A 25,385-nucleotide genomic window follows, 5' to 3' on the forward strand; every position below is an offset into this window, starting at 1 on the left:
ATGAGGTACACTGGAGGGTCAGAAAAGATGAGCTACACTGGAGGGTCAGAAAAGATGAGCTACACTGGAAGGTCAGAAAAGATGAGGTACACTGAAGAGAAAAGATGAGGTACACTGGAGGGTCAGAAAGATGAGGTTCACTGGAGGGAAAAGATGAGGTACACTGGAGGGTCAGAAAAGATGAGGTACACTGGAGGGTCAGAAAAGATGAGCTACACTGGAGGGTCAGAAAAGATGAGCTACACTGGAGGGTCAGAAAAGATGAGGTACACTGGAAGGTCAGAAAAGGTGCATGGGTGGTTTGTGCCGTGCATGTTTGTTCAGATTAACTCAGTCAAGGGGACAATAGTAAATTATAGTGCCTGCAACCGTGCACATTTTCCCTTATTTTCAGATCCTAGAGGAGCGGAGAACCTGTGAGGATAGATTTTATTGGGCCAGTCCAGCGCCATGCTGAATAATACATGGGCGGCGAGGCGAGATTGGTGAGTCACGCGGCGGCCAGCTGACGGCCGTAAACAAACAGTGGCTTGGCAGGTGACGTGAGGTGAGCCAGGCCATTCATTTATAACCAGTGCAGTATGAAATAGTGTGTATATAACTGTGCTGTCATGATTTTACCCTGGAATTACCGTCTCTCTATGCCTCTGACTTGCCTATTAATCAGTTGTGGGTTTGTCTATGCCTCTAACGCAAATCGCTTTACTTCTGTGCCCCAAATTAACTTGCTGTCCTATCATTGTAATTCCCTGATGCCTCATACTTTCTAACTGTGCCTCTAACTTCCTATGTCTCTAGCTTTCTGTGCTCCAAACTTTGTCTTTTCTATGCCTTGTAGTTTCCTGGTGTCTGTTTTCATGCCTCTAACCTTCCTATCAAGCTTATGTATCTATTTTTGTGTGTCTGTCTATGGCCTGTATTGTCAGATGCTTCCGACTCTCACATTAACTGTTTCCAAAGGTCAAATAGGAGATCATTCGGGTTCTAATGAGTGTTTTTTAGGTTTGTGTTACAGAAGGGTCAAATACCACCAGGGTCATAAAACTACCCCTGGAAATTACTAAAACTCCTTTGAAAGCCTTGTTAACCCGGTAGCAGCGGGGATCATGTTTCTTAATGGTCCCTCTAAGCGAGAAAAATGAGAAAAAATCACCCCTCACACAAACCATTTCATAATATATATCAAAGCATTTGTGATCAGATTATGTATCATCTATTTTGGGGGCTTATATCATGGCACAAATTTGGCCCGTCACTGCTACATGGTAAAAATTTGTCCCGTCGCTGCTACCTGGTTAATTATGTGAGGTTTAAGAATAAAACTCCTATGAAAGCCATGTCAATTATGTGAGGTTTAAGAATATGGCCCTACACCTCTAACTCTCCTGTCAATCATTTATATCTATTTCTATGCCCCAAATTGACTTGTCTTTTAATCATTTCATTTGCAGTTCCGTAATGGAGTCACCAGCCCAGGCCACCACCACAAGCCACTGTCATGCATTTAGCTGATCAAGGCTGAGGCCCCAAAGGTAAGCACTTCATGGATTTCATTGTCAATCTCAATAACATGCCGATACAATGACTTCCAGTACAGAAACATGTCCATACTATCTAATATGGTATTTTGTTAGTATTATGGGATTTTTATTATCTTTACTTGGGTGTTATTATTATGTTGCTACTTATATAGATTTGGAAATACACAACCTTTAGATATATAGAGCAGACACAACTTCCAGAGCAGAAATATGATTATACTACCTATTATGGCATTTTGTAATTATTATTATTATTATTATTATTATTATTATTATTATTATTATTATTATTATTTTTATCATTATTATTGCTGTAGTGTCATTAGACTCACCAATAAGACTCCCTTATAAGTTCCATAAGTCCTAATGATCTAACTATTATCATGTTACCAATACGATTGACACACTCAAAAAAGGTCAGATAGATACATGGATAATGAGGTTAGGTGGGATTAGGTTCACAGGAGCTACAATCCTACCAGCCTCTTGCACCTTCTTATGTTCTTATGTTCTTCTGCTCTCATACATACTAATACACAACTTCAGATCGGGATGGCCGGCAAGACAGAGGGCCTCGGGGAGACACTCACCCGTCACTACCGGCTGTCCTGTGAGCTCTTCAACACCTTCCCGCACCCTCAAGTGACCCTCCAGCTGTCTCGAGGCTTCCTGGAGCTCCACCTCGACTCCATAGACCTGGACCACCTTGAAGCACTGTGCCACACCATCAAGAATAAAGTCTCCCCAACACATCTCAGGATTCATGTGCCAACTGGTGGGAAGGAAGGTGTGTAGTGTTGGATAGATAGAGAGATCTAGAGATGGATAAATAGGTAGATAGAGGAAAGAGTAGGTTAACCCGGTAGCAGCGACGGGCCAAATTTGTGGCTTTACCGTGTAGCAGCGACGGGCCAAATTTGTGCCATGATATAAACCCCCAAAAATAGATGATGCATAAACTGATCATAAATGCTTTGATATATATTATGAAATGGTTTGTGTGAGAGATGATTTTTTTCTCATTTCTCTCGCTTAGAGGGACCATTAAGAAACATGATCCTCGCTGCTACCGGTTAAGGATATCTAAGAAAACATCATCCTATATTATTCTTATTTTTGTTCTTATTATGGAAGGACGGAAGGTGTGTAGTATTAGTAACAATAAACAAGAGAGGTAGAAGAGGAAGATAGAGAAAGAGATGCAGGAAGGAGGTGAAATAAAATAAAAAAACATATCATTCTTTTCTTATTCTTATTATGGGGGGAAGGTGTGTGCCATTAGATAAATAGAGATATACAGGTAAAGAAATAGATAGATAGAGAGTAGGTTAGGGAGATCCAAGAAAATTTATCCCATATTCTTATTCTCATTCTTATGCAAGGAAGGAAGGTGTGGCATTATTAGTAAGGATAGAGAAGAGAGATACAGAAGGAGATGCAAGAAAAGATTGTTCCTTATTTTTCTTATTATTATTATGCAAGGAAGAAGGTGTGGCATTATTAGCAAGGATAGAGAAGAGAGATACAGAAGGAGATGCAAGAAAAGATTGTTCCTTATTTTTCTCACTCATATTATGCAAGGAAGAAGGTGTGGCATTATTAGTAAGGATAGAGAAGAGAGATACTTGAAGGAGATGCAAGAAAAGATTGTTCCTTATTTTTCTTATTCATATTATGCAAGGAAGAAGGTGTGGCATTATTAGTAAGGATAGAGAAGAGAGATACAGAAGGAGATGCAAGAAAAGATTGTTCCTTATTTTTCTTATTCATATTATGCAAGGAAGGAGTGTGTGGCATTATTAGTAAGGATAGAGAAGAGAGATACAGAAGGATATGCAAGAAAAGATTGTTCCTTATTTTTCTCATTCATATTATGCAAGGAAGAAGGTGTGGCATTATTAGTAAGGATAGAGAAGAGAGATACTTGAAGGAGATGCAAGTAAAGATTGTTCCTTATTTTTCTTATTCATATTATGCAAGGAAGGAGCGTGTAGCATTATTAGTAAGGATAGAGAAGAGAGATACTTGAAGGAGATGCAAGAAAAGATTGTTCCTTATTTTTCTTATTCATATTATGCAAGGAAGAAGGTGTGGCATTATTAGTAAGGATAGAGAAGAGAGATACAGAAGGAGATGCAAGAAAAGATTGTTCCTTATTTTTCTTATTCATATTATGCAAGGAAGAAGGTGTGGCATTAATAAAGATGCAAACAAAGAGGTGCAAGGAGAGACAGAGGCCAGTGCGAGAAAAAAAACTGTTTCCTAAAATGAGTAGATGATTTTGTTGAGTTTTGGGATCAGTGGAATGCCTATAGATTCTTTTAAGTTATTTATAGGTTACTTAACTTGCCTATATGTTACTTAAATTGTCTATAGGTTACTTCAGTAGTCTATTGGTTAGATACTGAAGTTACCTATATGTCACTTGAGTCATTTATAGGTTACTTAACTTGCCTATGTTACTTAAATTGTCTATATTTTTTTTTTTACAACAAAGGAGGCAGCTCAAGGGCACAAAAAAAGGAAACAATAATAAAAAAAAGCCCGCTACTCGCTGCTCCTAAAAAAGAATCAGAAGAGGTGGCCGAAAGAGAGGTCAATTTCAGGAGGAGAGGTGTCCTGATACCCTTCTCTTGAAAGAGTTCAAGTCGTAGGCAGGAGGAAATACAGATGAAGGAAGATTGTTCCAGAGTTTACCAGCGTGAGGGATGAAAGAGTGAAGGTGCTGGTTAACTCTTGCATAAGGGGTTTGGACAGTATTGGGATGAGCATGAGTAGAAAGTTGCGTGCAGCGGGGCCACGGGAGGAGGGGAGGCATGCAGTTAGCAAGTTCAGAAGAGCAGTCAGCATGGAAATATCGATAGAAGATAGAAAGAGAGGCAACATCGCGATGGAATTTAAGAGGTAGGAGACTATCAGTAGGAGGAGGAGAGCTGATGAGACAAAGAGCCTTAGACTCCACTCTGTCCAGAAGAGCTGTGTGAGTGGAGCCTCCCCACACGTGAGATGCATACTCCATACGAGGGCGGACAAGGCCCCTGTATATGGATAGCAACTGCGCGGGGGAGAAGAACTGGCGGAGACGATACAGAACGCCCAACCTCGAGGAAGCTGATTTAGCGAGAGAGGAGATATGAAGTTTCCAGTCGAGATTTTGAGTAAAGGATAGACCGAGGATGTTTAGTGTTGAAGATGGTGATAGCTGAGTGTTATCGAAGAATAGGGGATAGGTGTTTGGAAGATTATGTCGAAGAAGTTGAGTTTTTGAGGCATTGAAGGTTACTTCAGTTGTCTATAGGTTACTTAAGTTATCTATGTTACTCAAAACACAGAAACACAATATTTCTCTCATTTCTTTCCTCCCTCTGTTTTTTCCTTTTATTTCTCCTTTCTTCTCTTCATTTCTTTCTTCTTCTCTTCATTGCTCTCTTCTCATCATTTCTCTCTTCTTCTCTTCATTTCTTTCTTCTTCTCTTCATTGCTCTCTTCTTCTCTTCATTGCTCTCTTCATCTCTTTATACTTTCTTTTCAGTTGCATATAGGTCTTGTGCTGTTTTTTAAGTCATTGCCTGCTTGTCCCTGTCTGTCTAGTGGTGGCGGCGAGAGTGGTGGAGCGGGCGGTGGAGGGCGTGGCGGTGTGCGTGGTGGCCTCCCTCACCGTCACCTCGCTGGGGCTGGAGGGCGTCAGGCTCCGAGGCAGGACGCTGAAGTTGCTGTGTGAGGTGAGAAGATGCTGAGATGTGCTGAGGCTGATTATGCTTGTGTGGGTGAGGTGATGGTGGTGGTTGTTGTGGTGCTGATGTGTGCTGTGTGAGAGGAGAAGGTGCTGATGTGTGCTGAGGCTGGTTATGCTTGTGCTTGTGGTTGAGGTGTAAGTTACTGAAGGAGAGAAGAAAGTTATGGCTGGTGAAACAATTAGAAAATTAGTAAATGGAGAAAACAAGAATGATTTGCATAATATTACCTTGCATTCCAGGAGCAGAGAAGAAAGTTTTGATTGGTGAAGCAGTTAGAAAATTAGTATTGAAGAAAGTGTGAATGATTTGCTTAATATTACCTTGAGTTACTGGAGCAGAGAAGAGAGTTTGGGTTGGTGAATCAGTTAGAAAATTAGTTATGAAGAAAGTATGCGTGATTTGTTTAATATTACCTTGAGTTACTGAAGGAGAGAAGAAAGTTTTGGTTGGTGAGACAGTTGAAAGATTATTAATGAAAAAGTATGAATGACTTGCTTAATATTACCTTGAGTTACTGAAGGAGAGAAGAAAGTTTTGGTTGGTGAGACTGTTGAAAGATTATTAATGAAGAAAGTATGAATGACTTGGTTAATATCACCTTGAGTTCCTGAGTGAGAGAAGAAAGTTTGGATAGGTGAAATAGTTGAAAGATTATTAATGAAAAAGTGTGAATGATTTGTTTAATATTACCTTGAGTTCCTGAGTGAGAAAAGAAAGTTTGGATTGGTGAAACAGTTGAAAGATTAGTAATGAAAAAGTGTGAATGATTTGCTTAATATTACCTTGAGTTACTGAAGGAGAGAAGAAAATTTTGGTCGGTGAGACAGTTGAAAAATTAGTAATGAAAAAGTGTGAATGATTTGCTTAATATTACCTTGAGTTACGGGAGAAGAGAAGAAAGCTTAGATTGGTGAGACAGTTGAAAAATTAGTAATGAAAAAGTGTGAATGATTTGCTTAATATTACCTTGAGTTCCTGAGTGAGAGAAGAAAGTTTGGATTGGTGAGACAGTTGAAAGATTAGTAATGAAAAATATGAATGATTTGCTTAATATTACCTTGATAAAAATTAGTTATGAAAAAGTATGCATGATTTGCTTAACCCGTTGACTGTGAATTTCCTACCAGGAGGCCTCACCAAGCTACAGAAATGGAACAAAAAGTGGCTGCTACAATTCAATGAAGAAAAATGTAAGGTCATGCATCTTGAGAGGGGATATCCAGCACACCAATACCACATAGGAAACACTCCACTATCCACTGCATAGGAAGAGAGAGACCTGGGACTATATTTTACCAGGCTACCAGTGAAGGCGAAATCCATGCCAATCGCAGCGGACGGGTTAATATTATCCTAAATGTTGTGATTTTTTTTTCCAAGATTCGTGAGATGCATTTGATCTGATGAAGTTAGTGTTTGAGGCAGGAAAGAAAGTTTTGGTTAGTGAATTAGTCTTTTAAGAAATTAGCAATCAAGAAAAATTAGGAATGGATTTCTCAATACTATCTTAAATTTGTGGTAGTTTTTTCCATACATTTTTTTAAAGATAGTATTTTTGATCTGTTGTTTGTTTCTATCTTCATATCCCTTTGTCATCTGGTTAATAGTTGCATATCAGGGCGTGAGACAGGCTCAAACACTGAAGACTTTACGCTTATCTTCATGTGACTGACCTGTTGTTAAATGTTCCTGTCTTCATATCATCACACTTCATATCATCACTTTTCTATCCAGTCACGCATTCATTCATTCATTACATTTCAGGGAGTAAGGAAGGCCCCCACACTTAAGACTTTGCACCTATATTCATGTGACTGATTTCTTGTTACTGTAAATGTTTCCGTGTTCATGTCATCACACTTCATATCATCACTATTCTATCCAGTCACGCATTCATTCATTCATTACATTTCAGGGTGTAAGGAAGGCCCACACGCTGAAGACTTTGCACCTATATTCAAGTGACTGATCTGTTGTTACATGTTTTCATCTTCATATCATTATCATTTTGCCGTCCATTCATTCATTCATTCACTCATTCATTACATTTTGGGGTGTGAGAAAGGCTCGTACACTGAAGACTTTGTACCTATATTCAAGTGACTGATCTGTTGTTACATGTTTTCATCTTCATATCATTATCACTTTGCCATCCACTCATTCATTCATTCATTCATTCATTCATTACATTTTGGTGTGTGAGAAAGGCTCGTACACTGAAGACTTTGCACCTATATTCATGTGATTGATCTGTTGTTACATATTTCTGTCTTCACATTATTATTACTTCAAGAGGAGGTCATCAGGACACCTCTGCTCCTGAAATTGACCTATCTTGCGGCCACTCCTCTGAGCTTTTTATTGGAGCAGCGAATAGCAGGCCTTTTTTTTTTTTTTCATCATTGTTTCCTTTTTTTGCCCTTGAGCTGTCTCCTCTACTGTAGAAAAGAAAAAGAAAAAAATCCCATATTGACAGACCGGGAGAGGAGATGGTGTCAAGTGGATATGGATAGATAGTGGATACAAAAAAAAGAAAAAAAAAAAGTAATCTATCCACTAACCTCCTGACTCCACCTCCTCTCCCATCCCACTTTACCATCCATTCATTCATTCATTCATCACATTTCAGGGCATAAGGAAGGCCCGCACACTGAAGACTCTGCATTTAGGGAAGTGTACTCTGGGTGACTCAGGGACGGAGAGTGTGTGCCAAGCCGTCAAGAACGTACCCAGCATCACCCACTTGTCCTTGGTTGACTGTGGGCTGGCGGAGAGGGGAGCCACGGCCATTGCCTGCCTCATAAAGGTACGTATAGTTTTATTCCACGAAGGGAGCAGTGCATAGGGGTCTTTTTTGTTTCTTTATGTTTTGCCCTTGAGCTGCTTCCTTTGCTGTAAAAAAAAGGGAGGGGGAATGATATAGGGAACAGTATCAGCAACCACAAGGTGTATATACAGAGTTCATATTGTCACCCTTGTAAACAGACTTGGTAATATTATTCTATTTTTGGGGAAGGTGAAAAAAAGACTTGTCATTTTCTGAATTTTCATATCGTGCAGAAAAGTTAAGAAGGCAAATTTTAGAACATGCATATACCCTAGAATGACAAAGACAACTGCTATAGCAAAAGGTGCTTCATATAGCCACCCTCATAAACAAACTTAGTATATAATTTTTTTCAACTTTTTGGGGATATTGAAAAAAACAACTTGTCATTTTCTGAGTTTTTAAAGCACAGGGCAGAAAAGTTAAAGCAAATGTTATAGTCTTCCAAATATGTTGAGGCTGGTCTGGCATAGGCTCCCGTGGGTCCTTTCCTCCCCTCTGCTCTGCCACACAGTCCCAACACTTATCTCTTCCTCTCATGTGTAAGCTGTAGGTAACATATGAGAGGAAAAAATAGGTGTTGGGACTGTGTGGCAGAGCAGAGGGGAGAAATGATAGACCCGTGGGAGCCAACGCCAAAACGGACTCGACAATTTGGTTTCACTATAGAACACTCACCCTAGGATGATAGAGGCAACTGGTACTACTACTACTACTACTACTACTATACCATAAGGTGATTTTTAAGAGGCACCATAGAAAAGAGAGAGAAGTGACAAGATATTTTAAGATTTTGACTTGTTGCATGTTTTTGTCTTCTCATAGCGTGATAGTGATATGCCCTGTTTTACTTTTTCTTTATAGCATCAGCGGCTGAACCGAGACACCGCCATGTGGCAGGACACCTTGAGGCAGCGGCGGCCCTTCTTGGACGGCATGAAGGGGCTGCGTCGCCTCACCCTCAACAGTAACCCAGCGCTAGGGGACCAGGGCGCGGCGGCCATCGCTGAGGTGCTGACGGAGGACCTCTGGATCAAGGGTGAGTCAGCACGGCAGGGAATGGAAAGATAAAGAAGAATGGATGATGGTGAGAAGGAACTTTTAACATTTTTTATAATTTTTTTATTTATTTTTTATTTTTTACAGTAACGGAAGTAGCTTGGTGGACTTTGTGTTGATAATTTTATTTTTTGTTCAATACAGTAATGGAAGTACTTTCAACAGTTTATTTTTATTTTTATTATTATTTTTATTTTTTACAGTAATGGAAGTAGCGTAGTGGACTTTTTGCTTTCATTTAATTTTGCCCTTGAGCTGCTTCCTTTACTGTACAAAAAATAAAAAAATAAAATGAATAAAATGAATGAATAAATAAATAAATGCTAAGCACTGCTCCTGTAAAAGCAAAAAGATTTGAGTGATGTAGTAGATGTTGGCTGAAAATGACCAAAGTTTTGTAGAATGGGTACATTATATCCTGAGAAGGCTGAGTATGTAACTGCAATGTGTGAATGGAAGTGGAAATATAAAAAAAGAAGTGAGACTGACAGTAAAATAAGGAGAAAACAACAACAACAACAACAGGATGGACAACACCAAATATGTAACTACAATGTTGAACAGACAAAAAATAAAAATAAATGAGTGACAGCAATGCAAGGAGAATAAAAAAAAGGGAGAAAATAAAGAACAATAAAGGGAGAGAAATAAAGAAAGAGGGAGGGAACAAGGCTACGTATATAAGTACAATGTGGGTGTAGACATAAAGAGGAAAAATAATGGAACTCGGAAGGCGAAAAATAAAAAAGGAGAAAAGAAAGAAAAATAAAGAAGAATAAAGGGATAAAAATAAAGAGAAAAAAGGAGCAAAATAAATAAAAGAAGCGGGAACAAGCAAATTCTATAACTAGAATGCGTGCGCAGACATGAAAATGAAAACTAAATACGGCGAACAGTTAAACAAAAAGAAGAATAAAAAGTTGGAGCAAAGCTAAATATTATGTAACTACAATGAGAATAAAAAACATAAAAGACAGCAATAGTAAAGTAAGAAGAAAGAGTAGAAAAAGGAAGGGGTGGGAGGAGACAAAGCTGAATGTCGTCACCTTCGTAAACAAAGTCATTATTTTCTAGTTTTCAAGAAATCAGAAAAGAATGTCATTATCTCATTTGGCTTAAGATTTAGGCAGAAACGAAAAGGTCAATTCTAGAACACTCAAACCCAGAATGACGAAGGCAACTATACAAAAATGGCCATCACATGTTGAAATATTGATGTAGACAAAAACCTGGAAATCGATGAAAAGTGACTTAGGCGATTATTTGATGAGGGTGATGATACATGACCACAATTCTCTGCGTTCAGCTGTGGACCTGCAGCACTGTGGCCTGGGTGTGGGGGCCGGGGCGTCGCTCTGTGCTGCGCTGCGAGTCAACCAGACGCTGGAGGTGGTGGACGTGCGCAACAACCCCTTCCTGCCGGACAGGATTCTCGGGGAGCTGGCCGGCCTGCTGCAGGGGCGACAGACAGAGGACGAGGCGCAGGTTGGTTCTCAAAGACTTTATTGGTAGTTGATGTTTGTTTTTTGTTTTTTATTTGAGTTCTTCATTGAATTTTGCCACTCTTCATTTATTTCCTTTTATTTATTTATTTATTTATTCAGTTGTTTTATTTTATTTCAGTACAATTTGGTGATTTTACTTTTGTTACCTTTTCTTTTTGTATATCTTGTTATTTTATTTATTATTCATCTTAGTTATCTTCATCATTTATCTCACTACTACTACTACCACTACTACTACTACTACTACTACTACTACTACTACTACAATTGTTACAACTACTACTACTTCTACCACTACACCCACCCACCCACACACAGTACAGTTGGCTCAATACCTCGCTGGTGGAGGCTAAGGAGGCACACCAACAAGAGCGAGGCAGGAACACAGTGAGCTACAGGGCCAGTGGGAGGACGCTGAAGGGGAGGAGAGCCCAGAAGTCACCTCGCATGCCCACCAGCGCCAGGAGACCCAGAGTGCCGGCCCAGCTTGGAGTGCCGTGGAGGGTGGAACACAGGCTCTATGAAAGGAGGTGAGAAGTATATGATTATTGTGTATTGGGGTTTGGCATCATTGGGTATTGGAGAGGCTGATGACCATATTTTCAACCCCTTGTCTGTGGATATCCTACAAGAAGACATCACCAAACTACAGGAGTGGAGTAAAAAGTGGCTGCTACAATTCAGTGAAGAAAATTGTAAAGTCCTGCACCTTGGGAGGGGATATCCAGCATACACAGCACATGGGAAACACTCCACAATCCACCACAGAGGCAGAGAAAGACCTGGGACTATATGTTCTCAGGCTACCAGTGAAGGCCAAATCCATGCCAATCGCAGCGGACGGGTTAAACATTTTGGTGCCCCAACATATATATCTGACACGTTTTTTGTAGGAGTTTGGGGCGTTTCCAGGGGAAGTTTTATGATAAGATTAACATGCAAAAATAAGATGAGTTTTAGAAATAGTAAGAACAGATAGAGTAAGAAAATAGTAATACATAAGAAAATAAGGAATAAGATGAATAAAAAAATGGAAATATTCAGAAAATAAGAAAATAAGATGAGAAAGAAAATAAGAGGAGCATCAAGGCACCTCTCTATCTGAAACTGACCTCCCTTTTGGCCACTCTTCTCTCCTTCTTTTACAGGAGCAGAGCCGAAAGGCATTTTTGTTTTTATTTATTTTTGCCCGTGAGCTGCTTCCTTTACTGAAAAAAGTACCTCCCCAAAGAAAAAAATTATGTGTTTTGGTGTATGTTAGGTATGTGTTTTGAAGAGTATTACTTTCTTTGTGTTCCAGGGAGGGTCTTGAGCCGGGCTCCATGGTGAAGGAGCACTTTGGGGAGCAGCCACAGCCGAGTGTCGGGGAAGCAGCATCACAGTCCCCACGAGCCTCAGCGTCCGAGGGGGAAGTGACTGTGATGAAAATTAGGTTTGTGTTGACGTTTAGTTCTTTCTACACAGCCTATGACAAAAAACATGATCACTCACAAACACATGCACACACAGCAACACATGCACACACACCACTCAGCTAGCTGGGAGGGACTCTGGGTAGGAGACATCCAAAAGATGTTTATTTATAGACAGTATTGATTTGAAAAGCAACAGTATGAATAGGGGATGTATATGGGGAGGCGATGGCTGAGTGGTCAGCGTGTGGACGTGGTGATCCCACGGACCCAGGTTCCAGTCCCTCCGTAAGATGCTGACAATTTTCAGCCTTTGCTGAGTGGCAGAAGATTACCCACTTGCTGTCCAGATCTTCAGTAAACCTTTACTTCAGTGACTTCGGTCAAGAGGAGGACTGGGGGAACAGTATGGGTCAAGCAAGTCATATACCATGACATCCATTCAAAATAAAATTCAACTGCGCCATTAACCTCAAGAGAGCTGACCAGTGCTATAGGGAGCTCAGTAGAAAATCATCATGAATAGAAAATCAACATGAATAGAAAATCAACACCAAGAGAAAATCAACACTAATAGAAGATCAACACAAAAAGAAAATCAATATAAAAAGAAAATCAGTATGAAAAGAAAATCAGCACAAAATGAAAATCTATATGAAGAGAAAATCAATAAAAAAGAAAATCAAATAGAATATAAACAAAGAAACAACACAATATCATTAAGGAGTATCCGAGTATCCAATTATCCGAGTATTTGATTCTTCCCACCCTCAGGAGGAAGCTGCAGCACTACCGAGGGAAGTACCACAAGGAGCGTGAGCAGCGGCGGAGGCTGGAGCGCAAACTGTCCCGCATCCAGACGCAGCTGAAGGGCCTCCACACGCTGGACGAGGCCACCATCACCCACATTGAGGAGTGCTTCGTCAAGTTCCAGGTCTTCCTCTCCATGATGCAGAACTCAGGGTAAGTTGTTGTCTGTCCCTCCCTCTGCTGCTTGATGCTTTCCTTATGTCATTTTAATTTACCTGACTTTACCTTACTTTTCCTTACCTAACATACCTAATTATTATCTTACCTAACCTTACCTTACATACATATTTATTATTTTACTTAACCTTACCTTTCTTTACCTTATTATAATTTACCTTACCTACCTTCCTTTCAGAGAGCACCTGCAGACATCTTCCTCCTCCGGTGCTGCTAGTCCTGTGCCTCAGCCAACCGAGCCATCCACCAGCTTCCATCTCCCTCCAGGTATGAACTTACCACCTGGAGCCTTTTTTCCAAACCTTCCCTTCAGTATACCTGTCCCTGTGTTCCTCCAGCAGCCAGCTCATGAAGTCACCTCCCAGAGCCAAGAAATCACCCCCACGAGTCAGCCTGTCCCTGCACCACCTTCAGCCAGTGTGGAGGGAAGGCATAATGGGACCAAGAAAACAATAAGCGATAGGAAGGCAATAAGGGAAGCAGATCGTCCAAGTCAAAACAGGGAGGATATCATGAACCTGACTCCTTCCATAACAGATACAATGAATCCAGTAGTAAGTCCGGGTCACTCATTTCGTGGGACTAAGAGTGAAATGCCAAAGGAAGGGAGACCGAATTTAGCAAGAGTAGCATCTCAGCAGTATAGAAATGACCCTCCTGGATTTGCACTGAATGGCAGGGACAACAGAGATGAGGAAACAATGAAGCAAGAAGAGACGAGTGAGAAGAAAATGCTGAACCAAATGAATGAAGGCAAGCAAATAATAATAATGAGTAATTCTAAAGACAGTTACCCTGCGCCAATTCATTCCTCCTCAAGACCCGTCAAGCAGAAACAGACAGTGGGGACTCAGGTTACGAACGGCATCCTAGAAAGTGAGGTTGCTGAAGTTAAGAGTCCCAGGAACCAAGAGACGAGAAGTAGACCAACCAACATAGATACTTTAGCCATGAGAGTGGAAGTTGGGGATTTAAAAGAGGAGAGATTGAGAGCTGGAAAGACAATGGACACAGATGAAAAGGAAAGCCATAACCTGAAAGAGAATGGAGAAAGTGAAATGAGCGTCCAGTCTGTAAATCATGCTGTGAAAATGAGCGAAATAACGAAGGAGGAAACTAAAAAGACGATGAACACAGATGAAGAGGAAACACATAACATGAAAGAGAACAGAGAACATGAAATGCGCTTCCAATCGATAAATTATTCCTTGAAAACGAGTGAAATGATTAAAGAGGAAAGGCACCCTCGGAAAGCCCAGCATCACTTCAAAAACAATTCATCCGAGGAAGTCAAACCAGCGCAGGAAGACAGACTATCTAGTCCCTTAAGAAGCCCAGGATCAGAAGCCGACCAGTCACTCCGAGACATCCAGTTACTTCAAGAGATACAGTCAATCCACTCTGCCAGATCTAGTCACCATCCTCAGTCAAGTCAGTCAGTGCACACCAGTCAGTCATACTCCAGTCAGCCGCCTTATGAGATTCAGTTTGTGGGGGAAAGCCCTTTACCACGACACAGTTCATCTTCTCCTAGGAAATCGCCACCACTCGTTCGGTATCGTCAAGAAAGCCAGTCACCAAGAAGCCAGTCACATGCAAGCCAGTCACCCCAAAGTCAGTCACCTCATAGCCAGTCACCAAACAGTCATTCACCGAACAGTAAGTCACCTCAAAGTTCTTCTCATAGCCAGTCACCTCAAAATCAGTCACCTCACAGCCAGTCACCTCGAAGCCCACCTCCTCACAGTCAGTTTCCCCATAGCCAGTCACCTCACAGTCACATTCACTCACCTTCTAACCAGCAACCTCAAGAAACTCACTCACCCAAGAGGAACCAGTCACAGCAAAACCAGTCACTTTCACCACTCACTAAACCACCACAGTCACCACACAGTCAGTCACCATCAAACCCACAACAACCTCAAGAAGCCCACTCACCCAAGAGGAACCAGGTGCAACAAAACCAGTCACATCCAACACTCGGGTCACAGTCACCTCACGAAAGCCACCTACCTCAGGACGCTCATCTCCCTCCTAAGAAACGATCACCCAAGAGACACTCGCCAAAGAAGAGCAGATCACCAAGAGAGGAGTGGGGTGGCGAGGTACAAGCCAGCGAGGTGAGCGAGACAGATGACGAGAAGATGAGGAACCTGAGCGCTTGGTTACACGGGCGTATGAGAGGAAGGGCGTCCACTCCTCCTTCCTCCTCTTCCTCCTATAGCATCAGTGAGCAGCTCCAACAGTCACACACATCTTGGACGAAGGGTCAAGGCCATCGGAGGAGCAAGGAGGGAGGGAAGGAAGAAGAGGAGTGGTCTAGGAGAGAAGGAGGGAAAGAAGTGAAGGAGATGCATAGATGGAGAGATAGAGGAGGGAAGGAAGGAGAGGAGATGCCTAAAGGGAAGGAAGAAGAGGAAGGGCATAGAGGAAGAGAAGGAGAGAAGAATGTGGAGTTGTCAAGAGGGAGAGAGAGAGGAGGGAAGAAAGTAGAGGAGTTGACAAGAGGGAGAGAGAGAGAAGATGAGGTGCGAGGGGAGAGCGAGTTCGAGTTTGATGCAAGTGACCTGGAGGACCTCAGCATCACCGGCCTCACCCTCACCAACACCTCCCTGCCTGAAGAGATCCACACCCCTGGAGACGAGGACTTCTAAACCTCAACATACAGACCCAAAAAGAATGTGAGGTATGGGCATGTCAAGAGAAGGAGGAGGTAGAGGTAGAAGGAAGAGATCAGCTGGAAAACCATAGAAGACCTGATGGTAACAGTGTGTGGAGGAAGATTATGCAAAGGTTGAGATGGTATGGGCACATCAAGAGGAGGGAGGAGGACCACATACCCAGAAAAGCTGCAGAGGTAGAGTTTGAAGGGAGGAGACCAGCTGGAAGACAATAGAAGAGCTGGAAATGGTGTTTGGAGGCGGACGTGAGAAGGAGGAACATCAGGGAGAAGAGAGAGACAATAGAAGACTTGGAAATGGTATTTGGAAGAGGATATGAGAAGGAGGAACATCAGGGAGGAGAGAGTATATGATCATCAAGAGTGGGAGAGACTCATAGCCCAGGCAATGCCATAAGGGAAAATAAGGATGTTAGTGAAAAGAAGAAAGAGAAGAAGGATGAAGATAGGGAGGAGAGAGTATAGAATCATTGAGTGGGAGACTAATTATAGCCAACCTCATGAAGGAAAATAATAATAATAATAAGAAGAAGAATTTGAAGGCTGTCACTGCTCATGCAAATTGTTGAAAGAGTCAAAATCAAATGGAGAGGTATGTGTTGTGAGAACCCATCTTGAAAACATTTTAAGTACATAGGTGTTGTACTAAGTCATTTGCACACATCAGATATAAAATGTGTAGGTTGATTAAGATTAAGTTCACCTCACTTAGTTAAAGATTTTCTACCGTGGTTATTATTATCTGCATGTTATCTTTAGTCTAATGAGGTACATTCATCCTTACCAGATGTCACCATGCACTGACTACGTCTTTGTGCCATTCATTCATTCATTTCATCGACGTCTGCTCCGAGGAGCTCCCACCAGGGGATGGCCACGGCAGAAGAGCTTCCAACTTTCTCTATCCAGACACTCCCTCCTTGCCTGCTCAAAGTTTCTCAAAGATCTTTCCCCTCTCTCCCTAACGTACTTTTGCACCCTATCCTTCCATTTCACTGGAGGTCGTCCTCTAGCATTCCCTCCCTCTATCTCACTCACATACACCATTCTGGTCATCTTACTCTCCTCCATTCGCTCCATGTGGCCAAACTACTTTAAAGTCTGTCGCTTCACTTTTTCCACCACTCCACACTTCTTCCCTTCACCCCTGTGACACATTCCAAAACGCTCGTACACACTTTCATTACTCATTCTATCCATTCTACTCACACCGCAAGCACTCCTCAAATAACTCATTTCCACTGCCTGCACTCTAGACCTCTGACTTTCATTCCAGGCCCACGTTTCACTTGCATATGTGAGGGTTGGTACTATTATTGTATTTCTCAAATCCCTCTTTATCTCCATGCTCACACTTCTGCCATTCATGATTCGTCCCAAAGAGCCTACCACCCTTCTTCCTTGCAATGCCCTTTCTCTTATATCTCCCTCCATACCACCATGCTTACACATAACTGATCCAAGGTACTTAAACTCATTGACCTTCTCCATCTCTTCACCATTCAAAATTATTTTGCATTCTTTTTCACATTCAATTCCCACTCTATATGGGCATACAAAATCTATAACCTCACTTCTACTTCGCTCACAAACCATCACTTTACTTTTGTTGACATTTACTTTCAGCTTTCTCCTATTACAGACACTATAAAAAACACTGACCAAATTTTGTAGGTCACTTTCATTTTCTGCAATGAGCACCGTGTCATCAGCAAACAGTATCGAATTCAGTACCCCTTCCTTCCCTCATCGAACAGTCTTACTCCAACTTCTCCAACTTTGCCCTTAATTTTTCTAATAACACCATCCATATAAATATTGAATAACCCTTGTTTTAAGCCCACTTTTATCTCAAAATGTTCACTTGTTTTTCCAGTAATTTTGACACATGCAGATGCATCCTCATAGAAAGACTTTATTGCACTAAGCAGTTTTCCTACCACACCATAAATCTTTAAATCTTTAAATCTTTGTGCCCAAGAAGCTTAAACTATTCTTTCAATTATCATAAATTACCTGTGTTTCTCTGGGACTTGTAACAATTACACTTCAATACGATATGTGATACTACAGTTAAAAATGTAGTTGATCACTAGCTAACAAGAGCGTGGTCAAGTCAAAGGTGATGACGGTTAAGGCCACAACAGCCCTTAATTTTGTAAACGGCGCTATGTGGACACGGGGTGACTGGTTTGTTTGCATTGTGGATACGGACAACCGACCTTGGCCGTGTGTGACGTACACCCATAAAGGTTGGAGTTGCTGGTTGCGTCTACCACCAACATGGTTGGAGAAAAAAGGCCCAGTGTGACACCAGCTTGAACCCCATTCCCATTGTTTTCCGCTCTGAGCGCTCTTGTCTTGAGGTGAACAAAGGGAACCCACGCTCGCTTTTTTGACTTGTACAAACAGGATGCTCGATCGTACACCAAGTTACCGCTTGTAAACTTGCATTGCAGCTGACTTGCCTGATAGGGGATACTCCCATAACTCACTCTACGAGAGGAATAGCTCTTTGGCCGACTGGTTAAGGAGTGGCTCTCCCGTCTTGCTGGTCACGGGTTCGATCCCTGGTGCCGGCAAAACCTTTCCTTGTCTGGATTAATTTTTAATGTGTTTCGTTACACGCGGTGGTCGTGTTGGAGTGAAGTAAAGAGGAAATTCTGGCATTTCAAACTTAGGCATTTCTAATTCTTTTTTTGCTCATAAATCAAAGCACTCATAAAGGACGGCACTCGTAAATCGGTGTTATTGTAAATATAGTTTTTTAAAAAGTCAAATTCTGCTTGATTTTGCAGGTTTTTCATGTAAGAAAGATTTTTAGTGAGGATAAGTATCCAATATTAATTTATTTTCTCTCATTTACCAATAAATAAAACAACGAGAATGCTCAACTACATTTTTATTAACAGTAGTGAAACACAGGTAATTTACGATAATTGAAAGAACAGCACAAGCCACGTGGTCAGAAAGACGTACTCGGTGGTGACACTGGTAAGGATGAATATACCCCATCAATCATAAGTTTTGTGTAATATTAATTGTTAGTTAAGGCTTTGTTTGGGCCACCTTAGAGTTAGAGTTTGTTACTAATTGATAGGAGTTATTATTAGTTATTTTAAAGGTTTTAGTCAGACAAGGAAGATCTTTGTCGTTTTTGTAGCAAGTTGTGAGTGAGAAAAGTTCTAAGTCAATGGTGGTCTTTGCTGAGCTGTTCTTCTACACACACACACACACACACACACACACACACACACACACACACACTCAATCGCCCACACTCTGACACACACACACACACACACACACACACACACACACACACCTCTTCGTGGCGCAACTGTTTGAGCGCTGCGCTGCCAGGCTTCATGGTCTGACAGGGCGGCGGTTCGAGCCCGCTCAGGCCGGATTCTTTCAGTTGACTAGGAGAGGTTACTGTCCCCCCTTGAACAAGGGGGATGGGGTGTGTGGTGTATGAGGTCCTGGCAGTACCCAGAGATCGACCAAATGAGCACTTGCTCTGTCGGGAGGGTACCTGTTGGCGATTACGAGTCCAACTCGCGATCAGGCCGTGGTGAATTATATACACACACACACACACACACACACACACACACACTCACTCAATCAACCCCCCCCCCCCAACACACACACACACACTCAATCAACCCCCCCCCCACCAAACACACACACACACACACACTCTCTCTCTCTCTCTCTCTCTCTCTCTCTCTCTCTCTCTCTCTCTCTCTCTCTCTCTCAGCATAGTTTAGAGACGCAACACATATACAAGGAATGGTCTAGTCTAGCACTGGGAAAGGTCTAGTCAGGAAGTGTAACAGAATCAGTTAGTTTCACCCACCAGTCAAATGTAGTGGTTGAATAGAGGGGTGCAGAGAACTGTAATAAGATAAAAGGTGCTTATAAATTCCCTCCTCCTCCTCTTCAAAGATTTATCCCCTAGTATCACTATAAACTCCCCTTGTGGTGCTGTACTAATCCTATCACAGCAGAACATTATGGTGCAGTGCATTCAGGAAGTCAGTCAGTCAGTCAGTTCCTTCCCATTGCCATACACACTCACTGTTCTAGTCGTAATGGTGCACATCTTCGTAAAGGTGAAATTATACTACTATATTTACGTGACCTTTTGCAATAAAGTCCATATATTTGTATAGCAGTAACGGGTTTTATTGTCTGTTTCGTTGTGTGTGTGCGTGTGTGTTATGTTTGTGGTACGTGTGTGTGTGTGTGTGTGTGTGTGTGCAAATAGTTAGTCAGTCTTGTACTACTACTACTACTACTACTACTACTACTACTACTACTACTACTACTACTGTGTCTATTTCTACTTTTACTACTACAATTACTACTACTACTCTACTACTACTACTACTACTACTACTACTATTACCATTATGTTGAAATGTGTAAATATATTAATGTAACACGTATTGAAATCGATATCATGCCATTAGATATCAAGCGCATAGTTCATTGACATTAATATCTAGAGCACATTTAAGAAAGTTCCCCCTTGCATGCAAAAAAAAAAGTGTTGGTTCAAGGCGTGAAGACTGGTTCGGGAGGGTCAGGCAGTATTCTCAGAGACGCTTCCGCCTCCCACGTCAACTATTTCCAAAGTCCGAAAAGGAGATTAATCGGGTTTTCATGAGTGTTTTTTCACATTCACGGTACAGAAGAAGGGTCATACTACCACCAGGGCCATTAAACTACCCCTGGAAATGCCCCAACGCCTACGAAAGCCCTGTTAAATATGTGTAGCTGGGCGCCGGGAGGTTCGAGAATACAAGGGGGCCCTGCTGAGCGTGTCCCGTTGCTGTTCGGTAATCAACGTGACCGTTCTGTTTGTTTACTTCGCGGGTGTTTACATTTTCTGCTCCCCGCTTCCCTTTTCATGTGGGGGCCATCTGCTGCAGCTGCTGTGTGCGAGGCCTTCCCGTGAATCCTTTCCCACGGACACATAAGCCTTGACACATATATAGGCCCACATTCTTATAAACATTTCGGGGCTCACACACACACACACACGCGCACACACACATACACACACACGTATTCGATAAGGCGTTGGTAGTATTAGTAGTAGTTTCATGTTTTTTTTAGTAGTGATAGTTTGACAAGGCTTTTTTTTCTTTTTCTCTTTTTATTATTTATTTGCACAGGTAGCTTTCTTATAGTGGGGCCTGATGGTCGACTCCAGCCCGTTATGGCGCAGGCTATTGTTTATAGCGGCACATGCTCTTCCCCGTATAGCTCATTTTTTATCCTCTTAGCTTTGTAGCAGAAGGCGGGACGCGCGAACCCGGGTGTTCGTGGATTTCGCGCAAGCACGCTAACTAGTCATGCCACCGCCTCCTCTTTCTGCACCACGGATATGAAAAAAGGGCCGTTTTACTAAACATTTCGTCGCCCAAGTTCACATATTTGCCAAGGCTTTCGTAGGAGTTGTGGGCATATCCAGTAGTAGTTTTATGACCCTGGTGGTAGTTTAACCCTTCTTCTGTACCATGAACCTAAAGAAACATGCATTAGAGCCCGATTGATCCCCTCTTTGACCTTTAGAAATAGCTGCTGTGAGAAACGAAAGTGTCTTATAATATCGTTCTATAGAACACGACTAACCTCCTCTGTGGCCTTCGGAAGTGGTTTTTGTGAGGGCCTAAAGCGTCTGAGAATACGGGTCATTGAGGTCCATACTCTTAACTTAAACATACCGGGCTCCCATCACGACTATTTTCCAAGGCCACGTACAGAGAAGATTAACCGGGTTTTCATGGGTGATTTTCCCGTTCATGGTGCAGACAGAGGTCGTGTAAAACCGTCACAGTCCATGGAAAGCCCAGCAGCAACTTCTACGAGCGGCTTTTCAAACATACGATCGAACTGTGCCGATACGTTTATAATGAGAAGACGGGGCTTGAGAATGCGGCCCATGACTCGAGGCGAAGTGTTGCCTTGACCGGTCCACCCACACGGCACGCAGGCAGGCATAGCTCTCTCTATCTCTCCCTCTCTCTTGTTTTCTGTTTTTGTTTTATGCCGCTGGAAGAGGAGGAGGAAGGAGGGGAGAAGGAAGTGTAATGAGGGCTGTTACCTGGGAGGGTTGGGCCGCAGCGCATTCCGAAACGATTATGTCAGGCTGTATATTATTATTTCCCGTGACGCTTCCTCTGTCTTGGTTCTCGCGGTCTCATAATTACAGCTCCCTTTGTGTCATGCTTTCATTGTATTCGTGTTTGATGTGATGGTGGTGCTGTGTGGTGGCGGTGATGTGCGGTGTTTAGTGACATTGGTGGTGGTGGTGGTGGTGATGGGTGTTAGTGGTATGGTGATTGGTGATGATAAGTAGTCTTTGTGGTGTTGGGAGGTGGTTTTATATGACTAGACTAGTGGTGATAGTAGGCTTGTGGTGGTGGTGGATGTCATATGGGTGGTGGTGGTGGTGGTGGTGTTATGTGATTGGTGATGGTGATGGTGTTAGGAAATGGTGTTATAATGACTGGTGGTGGTGTTTTTTGGTGGTGGTGGGCGGTGTTATGATTGGTGGTGGTGGTGTTACAATCATTGATGGTAATATTAATTGCTGGTTGTCTTGTGGTGTTGAGAGGTGGTGTTATATGAATGGTAATGGCGGTGGTGCATGGTGTCTGTTCGGCGGGTCATCGGTCACATAAAAAAACACTAGCCTACCACGTTTCATTAAGTCTCGTGTGAGCGGTACGTGCATTGGCCTTCCTTCCCCTTCGCAGACATGGCTTGTATAACGGAAGGACGAGCAGTACCTACGATCACGCAGCATAAAGCGGTACCAGACACCGTAAAAGCAGTATATATCACAGGTGCCGGAGCTGCGATGATGAATGAAGTAACAGCAGCAGGGAGGAAGTGGTCATATTTTTATAACATTTCGTCGGCCAAGCACACATTTTTGGCTTTCGTAGGAGTTTGAGGCATTTCCAGGGATAGCTTTATGGCCTTCCTGGTAGACTGACCATTCTTCTGTACCGTGAGCCTAAAGAAACAGTCATTGGAACTCGATTGATTACCAACTTAAGCATTCGTAGGAGTTTCGGGCATTTCCAGGGGTAGGTTTATGACCCTTCTGGTAGATTGACCCTTCTTTTGTACCGTGAACCTAAAGAGACAGTCATTAGAACCCGACTGATCTCCTTTTCGGCCTTGGGAAACAGATGATGTGAGGGGAGGACGCGTCTGATAGCACAAACTTATATAGGCTTTCGTGGGGGTTTCGGGCATTTCCAGGGGTAGTTTTATGACCCTTCTGATAGTTTGATCCTTCATCTGTACTGTGAACCTTAAGAAACAGTTATTAGGACCCGTCTGATCTCCTTTTCGTCCTTTTGAGATAGTTGATGTGAGGGGTGGCAGCGTCTGACAATACCGCGTGCAGGGATGAGTCGGGTCGGGTATGCTGGTCACGTCTCATCCAGCGCTGCCCCGGGCCATCGCCACCACCCACCATCACCCACCAGTACCGGGACACCTCTACCTCCAATGCTCCATCACCGTACCTCCTCCACCTTACCTCTTCCTCACCTCCACCACCATCAGTACCGGGACACCTTCACCTCCTCACATTCACCTCACTACCACCTCCTCCTCCACCGCCCCCTCACCTTGCCTTCACCCCAGATTCTTGGCCTTCACTCCGCCGCCCCAAGCTATACCACTCCCTGACCTTGTACAACGTTGCTTTGTTTTGTGTTCTATGAGTTTTCCTATAAAAAATTTAGTTTACTGAAGTCTGATACGCGAACGCCCACTCTATCTATATATACACCAGTAAGACGTGTGTGTAATTTGAGGGGAAAAAATACGAGTTGAAAAAGTTGATTGTATATTATTTTGGTTTTGAATAAGTAAGATTTCGCAGAGTTTTATGACATTCAGTGGTAGAGCTTACGTGGCTGCTTTCTCATAAGACGTGTGTGAAATTTGAGGGGAAAAATACGAGTTGAAAAGTTGATCGTATTTTTTTAAGTGTTTTAAGATGTAGCAGATTTTTAGGATATTCAGTGGCAGAGTTTACGTTATCTTCCTTTAGTGTACGTGTGACTGCTCGCTCATAACCATTTATAGGCTATGTGCTTGAAGTTTGAGGGAAAAAAACACGAGTTGAAAAAGTTGATTGTATATTATTTTGGTTTTGAATAAGTAAGATTTCGCAGAGTTTTGTGACATTCAGTGGTAGAGCGTACGTTATCTTCCTTTAATAATGTATACGTGTGACTGCTCTCTCATAACCATTAATAGGCTATGTGTTTGAAGTTTGAGGGAAAAAAATACGGGTTGGAAAAGATCATCGTAAGATTTCGCAGTTACATGACATTCAGTGGTAGAGTTTACATTATCTTCCTTTTATGTAGGTGGGTGACTGCCTTCTTATATCCAGTCAGACGTGTTTTAAATGTAAGAAAAAATGCGGGTTGAGAAGATCATCGTGCAATTATTTTTAGTGTTGGGCACGTAAGATTTCACAGTTTTATAATGTTAGTGCTAAAGTTTACGTTATCTTCCTTTAATGTAGGTGGGTGAGTGCCTTCTGATAACCAGTAAGACGTGTTTTAAATGTAAGAAAAAATGCGGGTTGAGAAGATTATCGTGTAATTGTTTTTAGTGTTGGGCACGTAAGATTTCGCAGAATTTTGTAATGTTTGTGGTAAAGGTTACGTTATCTTCCTTTTATGTAAGAGTGTGATGCTCTCTTAAACGTAATGAGGACTGCAAAAGACGAGAGATGTCCCAAAAAGACGCATCGTATTTGTAATTTTTGGTAGGTAAGTTTTCGCAAATGTTCAGCGCTAAAGTTCATGTTATCTTACCTTGTACAAGTGCATGATGCTTGCGATAAGTCTTTATATACCAAGTCATGTCACTCTGCTTCAAAACTGCGACCGGTACGCGCAGGGGGCGGTTTGGGGGAGGAGCAGCGGGATGACGTCACAAAAAAAAAAAAAAAAAAAAAAACCCCGCCAGCTCAGGGGTGACTAAAGCTGCGGCCGTGTGTGCACTTTGGATGTGCATGCTTTCCTTCTTTCACAGCGCGTTCAGGCAAGCCACTGACGAAAAAAATTATGCCTTTTTATTATGCTATTGCGTGACTGTAATTCCAATGCCTACAAACGGCGGTGTGGGGTGTGAGGAAGGGCATGTTGAAGTGACTGATTTAAATTATTCCGCCTTTCTCCGTTTTCTCTAAATCCCTGTTTCTACATTCTTTAGTTTGGCTCCATAAGCCACGCCTCTGCCGTGTCTCCTCACACAAAGCTGCGTATGACTTGACTTGGTATATATAGACTTAGGCTTTGCGATAACGTACTGAGGGATGGAAAAGACTTGAGATATCCTAAAAGGCCCATCGTATTTATGGTGTTGGGTAGGTAAGTTTTCGTAAATGTTCAGCGCTGATGCTCATGTTATCTTACGTCATAAAAGTGTGCTGTTTTATGGCAACGTAATGAGGGATAGAAAACATTTGAGCCATACCCCCAAAATTATCGTACGTTTAAGTTTTCGCAAATGTACGGAGCTAAAGCACATGTTATCTTCCGTTATTCAAGTGTGTGATGCTTTGTGATAACGTAATAAGGGA

General features: G+C 42.2%; 1 protein-coding gene across 3 annotated transcripts; it reads left to right on the forward strand.

Annotated features, from left to right (window-relative positions):
* The first annotated feature begins 313 nt into the window (after positions 1-313).
* LOC126995837 (centrosomal protein of 78 kDa-like) lies at positions 314-23,958 on the forward strand. 3 transcript variants are annotated; one of them, XM_050855702.1, is made up of 12 exons: positions 327-547; positions 1,452-1,532; positions 2,088-2,328; positions 5,133-5,263; positions 7,908-8,084; positions 8,970-9,144; positions 10,471-10,649; positions 10,988-11,199; positions 11,970-12,101; positions 12,856-13,044; positions 13,247-13,335; positions 23,143-23,958. In XM_050855702.1, the coding sequence occupies exons 3-12, from the start codon at positions 2,094-2,096 to the stop codon at positions 23,166-23,168; spliced, it is 1,545 nt and encodes a 514-aa protein (XP_050711659.1). In that variant the 5' UTR covers positions 327-547; positions 1,452-1,532; positions 2,088-2,093; the 3' UTR covers positions 23,169-23,958. The 3 variants fall into 3 exon arrangements, with proteins under 3 accessions (XP_050711657.1, XP_050711659.1, XP_050711658.1); XM_050855700.1 differs by lacking the exon at positions 23,143-23,958 and having other exon boundaries at positions 314-547; positions 13,247-16,022; XM_050855701.1 differs by lacking the exons at positions 327-547; positions 1,452-1,532; positions 2,088-2,328; ... (2 more) ...; positions 8,970-9,144; positions 23,143-23,958 and having other exon boundaries at positions 10,515-10,649; positions 10,993-11,199; positions 13,247-16,022.
* The last annotated feature ends 1,427 nt before the right edge of the window (positions 23,959-25,385 follow it).

The sequence above is a fragment of the Eriocheir sinensis genome, chromosome 9 (assembly GCF_024679095.1).
Source record: "Eriocheir sinensis breed Jianghai 21 chromosome 9, ASM2467909v1, whole genome shotgun sequence".
Taxonomy (NCBI): Eukaryota; Metazoa; Arthropoda; class Malacostraca; order Decapoda; family Varunidae; genus Eriocheir; species Eriocheir sinensis.

Coding starts and splice junctions, on each gene's coding strand:
- LOC126995837 (XM_050855700.1), top strand. CDS start 2,094: ATGGCCGGCAAGACAGAGGGCCTCGGGGAGACACTCACCCGTCACTAC. Junction 5,264..7,907: donor CGCTGAAGTTGCTGTGTGAG/GTGAGAAGATGC, acceptor ATCACATTTCAG/GGCATAAGGAAGGCCCGCAC. Junction 8,085..8,969: donor CCATTGCCTGCCTCATAAAG/GTACGTATAGTT, acceptor TTTTCTTTATAG/CATCAGCGGCTGAACCGAGA.